Source organism: Vicugna pacos, chromosome 6 (assembly GCF_048564905.1).
Source record: "Vicugna pacos chromosome 6, VicPac4, whole genome shotgun sequence".
NCBI classification, from domain to species: Eukaryota; Metazoa; Chordata; class Mammalia; order Artiodactyla; family Camelidae; genus Vicugna; species Vicugna pacos.
Window position 1 is genome coordinate 73,000,408 of NC_132992.1, and position 13,906 is coordinate 73,014,313.

The 13,906-nt window shown below is 54.6% G+C and overlaps 1 protein-coding gene across 4 annotated transcripts in view; it reads left to right on the plus strand.

Annotated features, from left to right (window-relative positions):
• The window catches only part of LRRC74A (leucine rich repeat containing 74A), a 30,584-nt gene extending 25,182 nt beyond the window's left edge, over window positions 1-5,402 (plus strand). For 2 of the 4 annotated variants that reach the window (XM_072963470.1, XM_072963471.1), the window contains 3 exons: window positions 737-844; window positions 1,790-1,872; window positions 3,935-5,402. In XM_072963470.1, coding sequence (XP_072819571.1) covers window positions 737-844; window positions 1,790-1,872; window positions 3,935-3,959 — 216 coding nt within the window. In that variant the 3' untranslated portion in view covers window positions 3,960-5,402. Of the gene's footprint in view, window positions 1-736; window positions 845-1,789; window positions 1,873-2,247; window positions 3,759-3,934 lie in introns of all 4 variants that reach the window. The other 2 variants (XR_012073758.1, XR_012073759.1) reach the window with 2 other exon arrangements.
• The last annotated feature ends 8,504 nt before the right edge of the window (window positions 5,403-13,906 follow it).

Consider the following 13,906-nt stretch of genomic DNA (forward strand, 5'->3'; position numbering starts at 1 on the left):
TTTATAAAACAGTGTGTACAGGAGAAAGATTGCTAGAGAGACAGGTAAATGGAAAAACACACAAGGTGTTACCTCTGGGTGGTGGGACTGGATTCATGGGTTGGGGTTATTTTTCATTTTCTCCTTTCTACTAATTCAAAACTACCTTACAATGTGAGTAGGTAAAATTTTTGAGACAAAAGCAATCAAATATTATTTTTAAAATATTCAAACACAGTGCATCTCCATATAAGAATGTGTGTAAAACAGGGGCAATTCTACGAATTCTGGGAGACTCTCCTGCTGGTCACGCTGCATCGCTGTGTTTTGGTCTTTTGGTCTCTGAGCTAACAGCATCCCACCCACACCCACAGAGCACCGTCTCTGCTTGTCTTAGTGGAGGCAGCTTCAAAGCCAAACACTACATTGCAACATGATCCACGCGGTGGGAGTGTCTACTCCAGTCCTCCAAGGAGCGAATGGAGGGAGGGCAGGGAGGGTCTGCTCAGTGCGGGTGGGGGCAAACACATAGGAACCATCCCGGCGTGAGGTTCTGCCAAGACTCGGTCTGCACAGAGTACTCACAGATGGAGACCCTGTTCCAGCTCCTGAGTCTGCCTCCTCACACGCACCCCCCATCTCCCCTTAGCCTGGGAGGTCTGGGAGCTCGCTGCCCTTTGTCAGGATGAGGGGGTGGGGGTTGTTACAGATGTTACAAGGCCGCCTATTTGCTCCTGGTGTCTCCTGCTTCTCTCAGAGCTACGCAGACCAACACAAAATCTCCATCCTGGACTTCTTCAGGAGTCTGAACCCTAGTGGAGAGACGATGATGTCTGTGGGCGCCTTCCGGAAAGCTATGATACAGGTGCGCTGGTTCCCAGGCTGCAGGCACTGCGTGTGCGTGTGTGTGTGTGTGTGTGTGTGAGAGAGAGAGAGAGAGAGACAGACAGACAGACACAAAGCCTGAGCACTTCCTAGAGCTCCCTAGGACAGGCTGTGGGAAGCGCACCTCCTTTATCTAGACCCCAGAGGACACCTAGGACCTCCCCCAATCGCCTGTTGAAGCCATTCTCTGCACTGCATGGCTGGATGCCACTGGGGACCTGAGGTGCCATCTGAAGACACGCTCTCTTCACCTTCTAGGTCTTTCTTCCCAGTGCATTTGGCTGCTGGGCAGATCTGAAAAGGGAGCGGGAGAAGAGACCACATCCCAAAGCCCCAGCACTTCACCTTTGGCCCCATCATCTCACCTGAGATCTCACGCTCCCCCCCCAATATGATGGAGGGGCTGAGGGCCCCCCTGAAATGCAAACGTGGAAAGATCCATCACCAGAGCAGCCTGAGGAAGGACTGGGCCCTGCAAGAATAGGATCTTGTGGGGGCCCAGGTTGGGGGTTAAGACCCTCAGCAGGGCACATGGTGAAGAGGACCAGTCAGGACTCAGTGGCAGGAAGGAAAGGATGAACTTCCTATGCTGCAGAGGAGCATTCTTATCCACCCCCAGGGTGCCCACTCCACCTGGCTCCCCATCCCCTCCACCCCTGCTGCTCCCCAGAAACAGGACATGCTCTGGCGTCTCAGCGATGACCCATGGGCAGGGGGCTTCTTCCTGCCCTACATATTGTGGGTTCAGTTTCCTCTGAGCCCTCGGTTGCCAGCTGCGGTACCTAGGGGAGTGAGGCGTTAGGTAGTGTGCGTGTGCGTGTGTGTGTGTGTGCACAGACATGCGCACATCCAAGCGCAGTGGGGGAGGCCTGAAGGCAGGGGAGCAGAGCTCCACCGACCTCTCATGTTCTATCCACCTCTTCAGCAAAACAAGGTCCCCATAAACCGGTACCAAGTGAGGGAGCTGATAAAGACGCTGGGTGAGAAGACAGACGTGGTGGACTTCAGGTCAGTCCCCACCCTGTGGCCTGTCCCCATCTGGGCCACCCCTCTGGCCCAGGCAGGCCCCCAGTTCTCTCCAGGTCACTCTCCCTGGGTTGACCTGAGCTCCCAGGCACAACCTGGAGAAGACTGAAGGTGACACCCCGGACCAAATGGCTGGAGGTGTGAGGGGTGGTGGGGGTGTGAGCAGGTACCGTGGAGGCCCAAACAGGAAGCACCACTGGGGGAGGGGGTGTCGCACAGACAGGCAAGAGGACAGGGGATGGTAAGTCCCAAGTCCGAAGTGTGAGCCAACATGGTACCCTGGGGAGCCACAGGCCATTCAGCTCTGCGGGGCTTACGTGCTCAGGCAGGTTGTGACTTAGGCTGCATTCCTCGAAGGGATCTGAAAGGACCATGACAGTGGCAATAACGGCAACCAACGTCCACGAGCCCTTACCGCGTGCCAAGTACTCCGCCAGCCACCAAGCAGGTGCCTGAATTCTCACGGCCGCCAACAGCTAAAATAGTTTCAGCCCCATGCTGTGAATGATGAACAGAGCTCCCAGGAGGAAAGCACAGAGCTAAGATCCCCCAGCCAGAAAGGGGCAGCGGTGGCCTATGAAACCCAGATCTGTGGTTCCGGAACTCACTCCACCGTGCTCGACCTCCTCACCAAGGCCGCAGGGCCCCGCCAGCCTGCGGGTTATCCCATCAGGCCCCTGTGTATTGTAGTATCTTTGTGTCTTGTAGATCCTTAAGGATGTTGGAGGAACCCCCCACCTAGTCCTGCCCCACAAGCCTTCTCCTAAAACCTCTGTTCTTGCCTGGATCAGCATCTCCTGTGTGGAGAAACCCAGCTGCAGACGCTGGTCGACCTAGTAAGGGTGCAGCCCTGCCCAGGGTTCCCAGTCTCTGAGCCTTTAGAATGGGACAATAATCACAGAGCCTAAGATTGTTTTATAAGTATCAAGAGGGGTCAACGCACATAATGGGCTGGCACGTGGGGCTGTCACTCAGAAGTGACACCATCGCCCAGCAAGACCCCCCCCCAAGGGTGGCTCAGGCTTGCAGACCACCCCGGGGCCCACCCACTCTGTGCTGGTCACGCCCCGGTGCCCTGGACCTCCCCACCTGCCCTCCCTAAAGTGCCGCTCCGGTTCCTTGGGATGCTGGTGGGGAGGGCCCAGGGCGGAGGGACCCAGGTGCTTTCAGGATCAATCACAGGTGCATGTTTCCGTAGCTTTTCCCACGTACATGCAATTGAGTGTGTGTGTGTGTGTTCTATAGTTGTGAAAAGCATGGGTTCTGGGACCAGGCTACCTGAGTTCCAATCCCAGCTTCTGTGGAACCTTGGATAAGTTACCCAGCCTCTCCTTGCCTCAGCTTCCCCATCTGTATTAGGGGGCTAGTAATAGTACTCATGCCGCTGGGAGCTTTTGAGGATTAAATGAGTTAATGCCTGTGGAGTATTTAGAATGCTTCCTGGCATGTGGTAGGCTCAGAGTATTGTTTTACCCTCATACACACACACACACACACACACACACACACACACACACACACACACACACAGCTTCTTATCATAACTAGAATCATACTGTCTCATTCCTCTGAACTTGCTTTGCCTTGCAATATGTCTCTGTTGTCCACGTTGATACATTTAGAGCCATCTCAGTCTTTTTAACTGCCGCATGGGATTTCATAGTTCAGAAGTCTCATGATTCAATCCCATTGCGTGGACATTTAAGTTATTTCTGGTGTTTTGCTACTACAAATAACAGTCACCAACATTCTTCCGTATTCAGTGTTCGCACACATGTGATTCTGTAACATGGGCGCGGCGGAGCCGACCCAGGATGAGCGTGTGCATATTCTAAATTCAAATCTGCTGCCAAAGTCCTGCTGACAAGGTAAACCCATCCCCACCCACGTGCCAGCGCTGAGTAGCACCATGCCCCCTGCTCTGTCGAGATCAGAGATGGGTTTACAGATGGTCTCGATGTATTTGAGCCTGTCTAAGCACTCCCATCGATCAGCCATGAGGCTGCCTTGGTGCTCAGCATTATCCCCTTACCTTTCAAACCAGTTTCTTGAAAATGACGAGGCCATAGCAACAAGTCTGGTCTGGAAAGAAGTCTCTGCGACAGTGAAGTTTCAGCAAGCTGGCTGGTGGCAGGGAGGAGGTGGAGAGCTGGCTGGAACCTCAGCGGACAAACACCAGGGCTGTGAGCGAGCCAATAAAGTCTGCCTTGGGTCTCTGGGCTGGTGGCATGCCCTTACCCAGGGGGGCACCCTCCGGTTTTAGGGGGCACATCCTTGATGGCCTCATTAAGAACCACAAAGACAAACTGGAAATTCAGGGGTTGCTAGGCGGCAGGAAGAGAGCAGGGGGTGGGGGGGGTGTCAGTGCACAAAAGCAGTCATCATAGCACTTGTCAGCTGTGTCAAGGGGAAGATTGCTAAGATTCGGGAGGCAGTGGCAGAAGGAACAGATGCTCAGGAAATGAGGACAAGGGCCTTTAGAAGCAAATGCTTGGGGGGTCACGTGGAGGAAGCCCAGGACAGGAGACAGAACTGGCATGTAGCCGTGGCCCGGTGTGACCTGGCCACCTGAACTTGGAACCTCATGGTTCCACCTGAAAAGTGCAACAGCTGAAAAAAATGGATCCCAATCTGTCCCAGGGATCTACCATGCTGCATTACTTTGTAAAATTCCTTGGAAACCTGGGGAGGCACGAGGAGCTTAGCAAAAGAAGAGCAGGAATATCCAAGAACAGCATACACTGAGCAGGTGTGGGGAATGGGCACCGTCAAGGGTTTGGGTTAACCTCACCAGTCATCTTTGGGTTGAACAAGGGCAGGAACTGCACCTGCAACAGTGCCTGCTCATAGTAGGTGCTCAATAAAGAACGCCTGTGCAATGAGCAAACTCATTCACCTGGCAGTTGTTTGGGGCATGTGATGGAAGGCTGGGAGGGTTTGGAGAGTGCCTAGGAACTCCCAGTGGAGTGCTGGAACGGCATCTAGGAATCAAGGCATCAGCCCTCGGGTTTCACTTTGCTTCCTCACCGAGGGTAGAGGTGACGCTGAGCCCTGTCTGTACATGTGGCAGAACCATTACTTGAAATAATCCATGTACCTTTCCCCATAGCGAATTTTCCCCTCCCCTCCCCTTTTTAAGGTCTTAGCCTAAAATTGAATTTCCATTAATTGGTTGGTATATGGTCTCAGAGTCAAAACTAGGATGATAAAAAGAAAATAAAGTAACACCATAAGGAGTTTGTGGGCTGAAATTCATATCCACTATACCCATTGGAGCATGTGGATGGCCCTACTCTGACTCCCCAAATAAATTGGATCCTCTTGAAGTCAGGGAGCCTGTCTTGAAAGTCCGTTATAATCTGTGAAATTCTCCATCATGTCCATGCTCGTAACTGAGCGTCTAATAATCACTGGTGTCTGGGTGAAACCCTGTGGATTATGAGGCTGTGAAGTATTGAAATTTGCTATGGACTGTGGATTAAGGATCAATAAAAACAGCAAAGTTTTCTTAAGATGCTTTTATTCATTTCTTGTATAAATTGAAAAGGCAGCACATTTTCTTATCAGATGTTACTTATTGTTTGGGTAGTTTTGGGGAATGATGGAGATACGGGGAAACAAAATCTCTCCCCACCACCCCCGACCCTCCAGGCCACCCCTTGGTACCGCCGCCCCCATAACCCAGGCCAGGCCAAAACCCTGCCTGCAGCAGCCCTGGAACCCGCCAGACTGGGGAGTAATTCCTACCCATGGCCACTAGGTGTCAGGTCAGCTCCAAAAGTCCGCCTGAGGGTGCCGCAGTCTTTGTCAAGCACTTGCCCTGATCTCCCAGACTTCTACCCCCAGGACCCTGGCATGACATCTGAGCCCAAAAGTGTCCAGCAGCCTGACACCTGGGCAGACCTGTGCAAGGCTTGGTGTCCTCATTATGAATTGAGGTTATTCACAACTACTTTGCACCCTTGTTGTGAGGAAGAAAATCAGGTGCTCAGTACAAGCTCCGTAAGAATTCAGTCCCCTCCCTGAGCCAGCCCACCCTGGAGCTGGGCCAGACCACAAGAGGAGCCCTGCTCCATCGGGGTAGGGGGTGGGGAATACATCCACCAACAATAGGCTGACTTGTGTTTGATCAGTTTGCTGTGTCAGGACCCCAACAGGCCCTGAAGACCAAGGTGGAGGTAGAGGGGCCTTGCAGGAGTCAGAGAGGCTATCAGGTCAAAGATGGCCCAGAGGCACTGGCTCATAAGCACAGCACTGCAGGGGGTCAGGCTGCAGCTCTGGGAACAGCACCCTGTGTGTGCACCCTGTGTGTGCCCTCCTTCCACACCCAGCTCAGTTTAGCTTCATGCACTAACTCTTTGCATCCTCTTGGGGACCCTGTGTGATGGATGATGTCTGTCACCTCCAATCTACAGCTGGGGAAATGTGGGCTTGGAGAAGTTAAGCATCTCACCCAAAGTCTTCTGCTAGTGAGCAGCAAGGCTGAGGTTCAGACCCCGGCCATATAGCTCTGGCTCCCTGAGATCCAAACCACTGCGTCTCCCTGCCCACTCTGTGGCTTCCACAAAGCTTTGTATCAGCAAGCGGAGTTTAAATGCACTTGCTCTGTTTACACCCTTTCTGTAAGAAATGGAAGAATAACTCTACTGGTAAGCAAGCACGAGCTCCAGGCCAGACGGGACCAGCCAGCAGGAGGGAAGCCAAGGCAGAGATGGCATGCTCTGTTGTGGCTGAATTCTCAAGGTCAGGTTGATGTGCCCTCCCTGCCCTGCCCCCTGCCCTCTGCGTTGCTCAGAAATTGCACGCGGGGTGGGGGAGGGGTAAGGTGGGAGAATAGAAGGCAGAGTGTGGAATATCTCTGTATGCCAGAACCGGAAAGTGGTTAAGCCTGCAGATGCTGGCATTTGACAGTTCTGCGTTTGAATTCTGTCTGGCTTCACCAATGATCAGCTCTGTGACCTTGAGCTAGTCACTCAGCTTCCCTGAATCTCAATTTCCTCATCTGTAGATAAGGATGACAATGGTACCTCCTCCCCATAGAGTTGCTGTGAAATTTTAATGAAATCATGCATGTGGAACACTGAGCCCCACGCCTGGGCACACAGTAAGTGCTTAATATAAGGACAACCTCATTACAGTGGAGTCCCTCCCCTAAGAGGGTGGGGTGTGGGGTGCTGTAGGTCCAGCAAGGCGCATTAGGGGCCAAACTGAGCAGCCATCTTTGAAACACCCAAGTACTGGGTCTCTGAAACACCGTGGGAGGCATTCCAGTCTCGGGCTTTGGCTTAAGACTTGAGTGAAATCAAAAGAATTTGTCCAGAATCTTAAGAATTGGAGGGAGGTGGGAGGGCCGGGGACCAGCAGTACTCTGGGCAATGCAGGGCACGCAGTGGACATCTGGCCAGTTTCTCGGCTCCGGAGGTCTGAACCCTCTCCCTGGGCTGAGAGTGCCCCACTTTACAAGTCCTGGGAGGGGCAGCTGGCATTGCAGCTGGGGTGTAGGCTCATGTCTACCCCAGACATGGACTCTCTGGGCTCGGTTCAGGACCTGGCATCCAAGGAAGCAAAGACCCCAGAGAATTCCCTCTGGCATCTGTGGCATTGCAGCTGGACGGAGTCCCTGAGCAGTGGTGGTGGCGGTGCTGGTTGGATCGTTCTGGGTGCCTGGCCTGCAGGTCAGCGGTGGCAGCTGCAGTGTCCTCAGGGGACCAGGCTGCCTTGCCAAGCAGGGAGCTTGCAATTGGTTTGGTTTTAAACAAAAGAAAACAATGACTAGCAAGGCAAGAGTGTGTCCTAAACACTGGCTGCCGACCAGTGGCATTGAACTAGAGAAAAGAAATAGCTCTCCTTCAGGAAGCAGAGATCCTGGAGGGCAAGGGAGACTGAGGGCCGTGTGGGGGAGGAAGTGGCTCTCTGGGGCTCAGTGGTGCCTCGAAGGATGGACAGTGGTGTGACCTTTGGAGGGCTGTTTTGTGGTTTTGCCACCTCTTAGGGAGCTTGCAGATAAACTGGGGCAGGTCTGACAGGCTGGCGGCTGTGTGACCAGGGTGAGACGGAGCTCTTGTGTGTGCATGTGTTATGTTTTAATCAAGGGCAGAACAGGTCTTTTCTCTAGTTCCTGCAAAAACCCTCGGAATTTCCCCACAGAAGTGTCTTCATCATGCGAATGAGATGACTCAGGGTGAGCCCCTGGATAGCTTCACGAAAGGACCAACCCTGTGTGTGGATGTTGGGACGTCCAGCTAACAGAAAGACAGGGAGCTGGAGACTGAGCTCAGTCATGCAGCCAGTGTTCAGTCTTGCGTAATGAAACCCCAGTGAAATCGCTGGACACTGGGACTGGGGCTCAGTGGAGCTTCCTGGGAGGTGACTTGGCTGAACTCCATGGGGAGAAAGCACAGAAGCTTTGCCATCCTTCTCAGATCTTGCCCTGCATGTCTTCATTTGGTTGCTCCTGGGTCGTATCCTTTGTAATAAAACTGCCATCATCAGTTTAGCACTTTCAGTGAGTTCTGTCATTCCATTTATCAAAACTGAGGGGTCACGGGAACCCCCTGCTTTGTAGCTGCTAGTCAGAAGCACAGGTGTCCTTGGGACCCCACTTGCAGCTGGCATCTGAAGCAGAGGTCATCTGTAGGGGGCTGAGCCCTTAACCTGTAGTTTCTGATGCTAACCCTGGGAGGTTAGTGTCAGAACTTCATTGCAGCAGACCCCAGGTTGTGTTACCCCAGGAGAAGTGGAAATGGAACACGTGTACACAAAAACATGCTCATATTTGAATTAAAGGGCGTAGTGTATGTACTTGGATGTGTCCATGCCCAACAGGAGGCACTTGCCTGTGTACTAACCCCCAGACCCACCTACTTTCTTGCCACTATCTTTAACAGCGGGATTTCAATGTAGCCACTCCTGGCTTGTGCTGCTCTCCTGGCTGTACCCATATTTTCCCAGCAGAGGGCGCTCCAACCCCACAAGTCCTCCACCTCCGCACAGGGGCTTCAGCTCTAAAGCAAGGTTGGGGGGAAGCTCAGAAAAAGAAAGTAGGACCCCAAACTGTCTCGGGGAAATCAGATTCTTATTAGGTGTCTGAAAAGGCAGCAATGCAGCTGGCTTCAGTGACACGGGTCCCAGTGGGGGAGCTGGGGCCAGAACCCTTAATCTGCCCACTCAGGAGCAGACGCAGTTTCTGTGGAGCCTGAGATTATACGGTCCGGAACTTCCCCCTCCCTTTTTTTTTTTCCAAAAAATACAAATGTATAAATACAATGTAAGGCTTAGCAAGTGGATATGTATCTAGAATGAGAGAAGAAATTCACAACAAGTGACACATTTTAAAAAACTGACAGCGGCATAAACATCAAATCCACACTGGGGCCCTGAAAGGGGTCCCACTGAGCCCCTGCCTGCAGGTCGACCAGCAGAGACCAGGCACCTTCCTGAAGTGGAGTCCGGTTTGCTTCCTGAGACCGTTTTGCCACGAAAACTGGCTGGAGGAGTCAACTCCAAGGATTCGCGCTTGTCTGGTCCTCCCCACCTCTCTCCTTGCCGCCATCCTAGGAGCAATCATTGGTAGTCACACCATGAGCATGTGTGGGATGCTGTCCCTTTTCTCTGTTGAGCCCAGAAGGCTACCACCTCCACGTCTGCCTTTTGGGAGGCGTGAGGCAGTTCTTGCAGCTTTTCCTTTCCTGAGTCCTGGGTCCACTGTGGGTCCTCCATCCACTTGGCATTATTTCAAGACTATGAAACTCACAGCCCCCAAAAGACTTTTCCTAAGGGCACTGTGATGCAAGGAAAAAACTCTTCTTAAATTAGTGGTGGGGGAAATTTAGAATGCAAGAGGTGGGGCAGGGAGACCATGTACACCTATTTATACTAAAGTGTAAGTGACTTCAATTAAATCAATAAACGTTTATTAGGGACTTACAATGTGTCCAGTGCTGCTGTGGGTGGGATGCATCAGTGAATAAAAAACCAAAACTTTATACAGAGTTTACATTCTAGCAGGAAGAGACTGACCACGAGTAACGACTATAACCGATAGTGCTTCATACACAATGTTAGAAGATACATGCTGGGGGGGAAAGAACAGAACCAGGAGGGGAGGTTCAGGAGGGCCATTGCTGTGGGGCAGGGAGGTGGGTTTACAATTTTAAACAGGTGAGGAGTGATATTTGAGCAACAACCTGAAGGCAGTGAGGGAGAGCCATGTGGATCTGGGGAAGGCTTTTCAGGCTGAGCAAAGGTCCGCAGAAAGGAACCGGCCTGGTGTGTCTGAGACCAGTAAGGCAGCCTGAGGCTGGAGCAGGGAGGGAGGGAGCCCGTGGTGGGAGGGGAGGTCAGAAGGAGCAGCGCCTAAGCAGGGGGCCTCAAGGGCTGTCATAAACGTAAGCGTGGGTCTCAGTGAGGTGGGCCCTTGCAGGCTTTGGGGCAGAGGAGCGGGGACTCTAACATCTTTGAAAAGGGTGTCCTTGTTGCTGTATGACGAATAGACTTCAGCAACAAACTGGTGACTATAACATAAAAGAAGCTGACTCCCAGACATAAGGAACAAACTAGTGGTTACCAGTTGGGGATGGGGGCAACACAGGGGTGGGAGTTGCTCAGAGATTCTCAGAACACATTCAAAGGATGAAGAAAGAGCGAACAGATCCCTGCTCTCAGCAGCCCAGCTGTGGGTTCCGAGAGCCGTTCCAGCAGACACGCCGCCCGGCATCTGGCAGGGCCCGGCTGCAAACACGTCTGGGCAAAGGTCCACAGAGGCTCCGGATGGCGGGGGACTGGCCCAGGGGCAGAAGCTCCAGCCAAACTGTGGAAGCAGAAGTTCCAAGGGCACTGGGAAAGCTGAGGACTGGCTTGCTCACCGAGCAAGATCAGAGGCACACAGTAAACACAGGTGTTTCTACCAGAAGCAGCCTTCCTGGCAATATACCCCCTGCCACCCAGCCACCCAGGGCCGGACTCTCCCAGCTGCCAGGACCCCTGTCTCACAGGGCTGGGGGCACTAAGCTAGGAGCCAGCTGGCCCAGGGGCACCTCCCATGGAAAGCCTCGCCCCCACCACCGAGCCTCAGTGGTGAGGACCCTGACTGGGGATGGGGAGGGAGGCAGGGCTCCTTCATGCAGCCAAGCTCTCTCCTGCCCCCGTTCCCAACCTGGCTGGATGCAAGGCCCCAACTGGCTTGGCCACAAGGACCTAACCTGGCCTGGGGGTAGTACATCAAGGGACTGCGGTGAGAGGGAGGCAGGGCGGCCCGGTGGTCGGGGCACGGGCTGGGTGATAGGCTGCCCTATGTGCGTTTCTCCCTTCTCCCCTTCTTCCCTTGTTCTTTACGGAGGTCTTACTCTGTGCCAGGCCCCGTGTGTGGCATCAGGGTTAGTCTTGAGAGTGCAGTGGGCCAGCTCGACTCAGTGACGTGGAGCCTGAGCCCGATCAGGGAGGCAGGCACACATTAAACAGACAGCCACGCACACACTGCCCCTGGGAGGACTCCCGCAAAGGTGGAGCCGCACAGGGACAACGTGGCAGTCCTTTGGCTGTAACCAGCTACTCAGTTAATCTGATTCTCATCATTGTAATTACAGAACCCATCCCTCTGGCTTTGTAAGAGTAAATGGGACTCACACACAGACCACAGGCCCCACGCCAGGCCCAGAGGGCTCCCTAACCTTACGAGGGTGGGGGCTTTATCGTCCCTGCGGCTGCTGGGAGCCCGGGAAAGAAGAGGCAGGAAAGAGTGTCTCTCCAGGTTGTGGCCTGCGGGGCCTGCCAGGGCAGAGCAGAGGCCAGCGTTGGTTACTGTCAGGCCCACCTTCCCTCTGGACCTGGACTCTTCCTACAGCCTGAGGGGTGGTTTCCAGCCCCCGGGCAGGGCCTGCCTGCTCTCCCTGACCCCTGTTCAGCTGCTGCTGCCAGAGTCCAGCATAGTTCCCAAGTAAGGACATTCCTGGACCCAGACCCCACCGTCCCCCAAGGCAGTCACCCTGCCAGTGGTCTGAGCCAGCCATTATGCCGCGGAGACAAGAAACAAAGCAAGCAGGCCTGGCCGTGTGGAGGCCTGGTTTGGAGCTGGCAAAGCAACCCTGCACTCCCCGCTCCCGCCCTCGGGAAGACAGCCACTGATGGGGAATGGAAGGCCAGGGTGAGAACTTCTCTGTCCCCCCTACCCCCAACCCAGGGCCCTGGTAGCCGAGGGGAGCCCGAGACTCAGCCTCCGCCACTGTCCGTCCCCTAGTCATCTGGAATGGAAGGTACTACACAAGGTGGTAAGTTCCCAGGTCTTCCTACTGCCTCAGTTTCCCTGAGGAGAGTCAGGGTGGGGCACCCGACATTGCCACTGAGGACAGTGTAACCAGGAGGGAGCAGAGTGGGGATGTCTGCTCAGACCTGCCTTCCAGCCAAGGTCTCAGGGACATGGTCCAGGAGAGAGGGGGTGGGGCTGAGGAGGGCCAGGGATCTTCTGGGAGCGGGCTGGTTTTATGGGTGCAGCCCATGCAGCCACACAGAGCCCGTACTTAGAAGGGCCTGGGGCTTGGCTTCATGCTCTGTTACCACTGTCTGAAAATTCCTAATAGTCCTTTTTAACAAATGGCCGTACAACTATGTTCCTGGTCTTGTCTGAGGGAGAGGATGTTTACACACAAAGGGCCTTCCTGTCTAGGGGACAGAACTGGAGGATGTGGGAGCAGTGGACCCATCACCTCCGCCAGCAACTCCAGTGAAGATGAAGAGAGCACAGGCCTCGTCTTGACTCTGGCCAAATGGGATCTGTGTTTCTGGAAGAGAGGAAAGAGAAACAGTCCTGGCCTCAACAGGTTGCAGATGAGGGAGGAAGAAGGGCAGGGGTCAGGGGAGGCCCGCCCTGCCCCTTTACGTCCTGGTTGCCTCTTCCCCCACAGAGGAGGAGGAGCACTGATGACCCCCACGCTGCAGTTCTGAGGCCAGCGGGCAGAGAGGGGCCTGAGGTAGTGAGGCCTCAGAGCCAGGAGGAAGACCCTTCAGGGGCCTCAGTCCACAGGGCCAGCCCAGGCCCGCTCTGGCCTCTGGTCTCCAGCCAATAGGTAATTCAGAAATTCCTCCAGAAGGCTGCCCGGGCCTGCCCGCCTCACTCCCCCAGCCTGAGCCAGCCTGCCTGGGCCGGGCCGACTCCTGGTTTCCACCACCCAGAGGCCAGCCAGCTGCTCCTGCGCCTCCCCCTGCTCACAGCTGGTCCAGGGTCAGATGGTGCCGGGAAACGCATTGGCAGCAGGGGAGCTGGCCCAGGGTCCCCGGCCAGGGCCAGGCTCCACGGAAGAGGGTGGAGAAGAGGCCCAACCCAACGTGTGCTGTGGGGGAAAGAGGTGAGACTTAGCCTTGGGGATCGGCCTGAGGCCCTGCCTGGAGCCCAGCCCAGTTCTCAGAAGCCAGCCCCAGAGGAGTCTGCCCTCCCTGGCAGAGGCCGCCAGGCATGAGCCAGGAGCCCAGGGCAGGGCCTGCCCCATCGCCTCATCTTCTGTCCCTGAGGCTGAGAACTGGGCCACCAGAAGCCACCTTCCCCTGGATCCCAAGATCCCAGCAGCTAATCCCCTCTCCATTAAGATGCAAATTTTCTCCAGAGGCCCGGAGAGGCCAGGCTGAACTTCTGGGGAAGTTGTGGCCAGCTGACCTCATTCTCAAGTAAGACCCAGAGGAAAGGGCAAGAGAGGGGATTTAGTGAAACTGGCAGTGAGATTTGCTTCTGCAGAAGAGGAAGGAAGGGGACAAAAAGGGTAGATGAACTTACTAGTTTTAAAACTGTGTCCTGGACAGGCTGCCAGCTTCTTGAGGCCAGTGCTAGATGGGGCCCGGATGGCACAAAGCGGATCAGAGTTCTGGAGTCAGAGCCCAGCTTTACCGCTGCCTGGCCGCAGGACCCTGGGCGAAACACGACATGTCCCCGCCACAGCTTCCTCACTTGCAAAGGGGGAGCTAAAAGCCCCCCCCAGGTCGCCGTGAGTGCAGGCATCACTCAGCATTACGGGGGGCTTGATGCCATGCC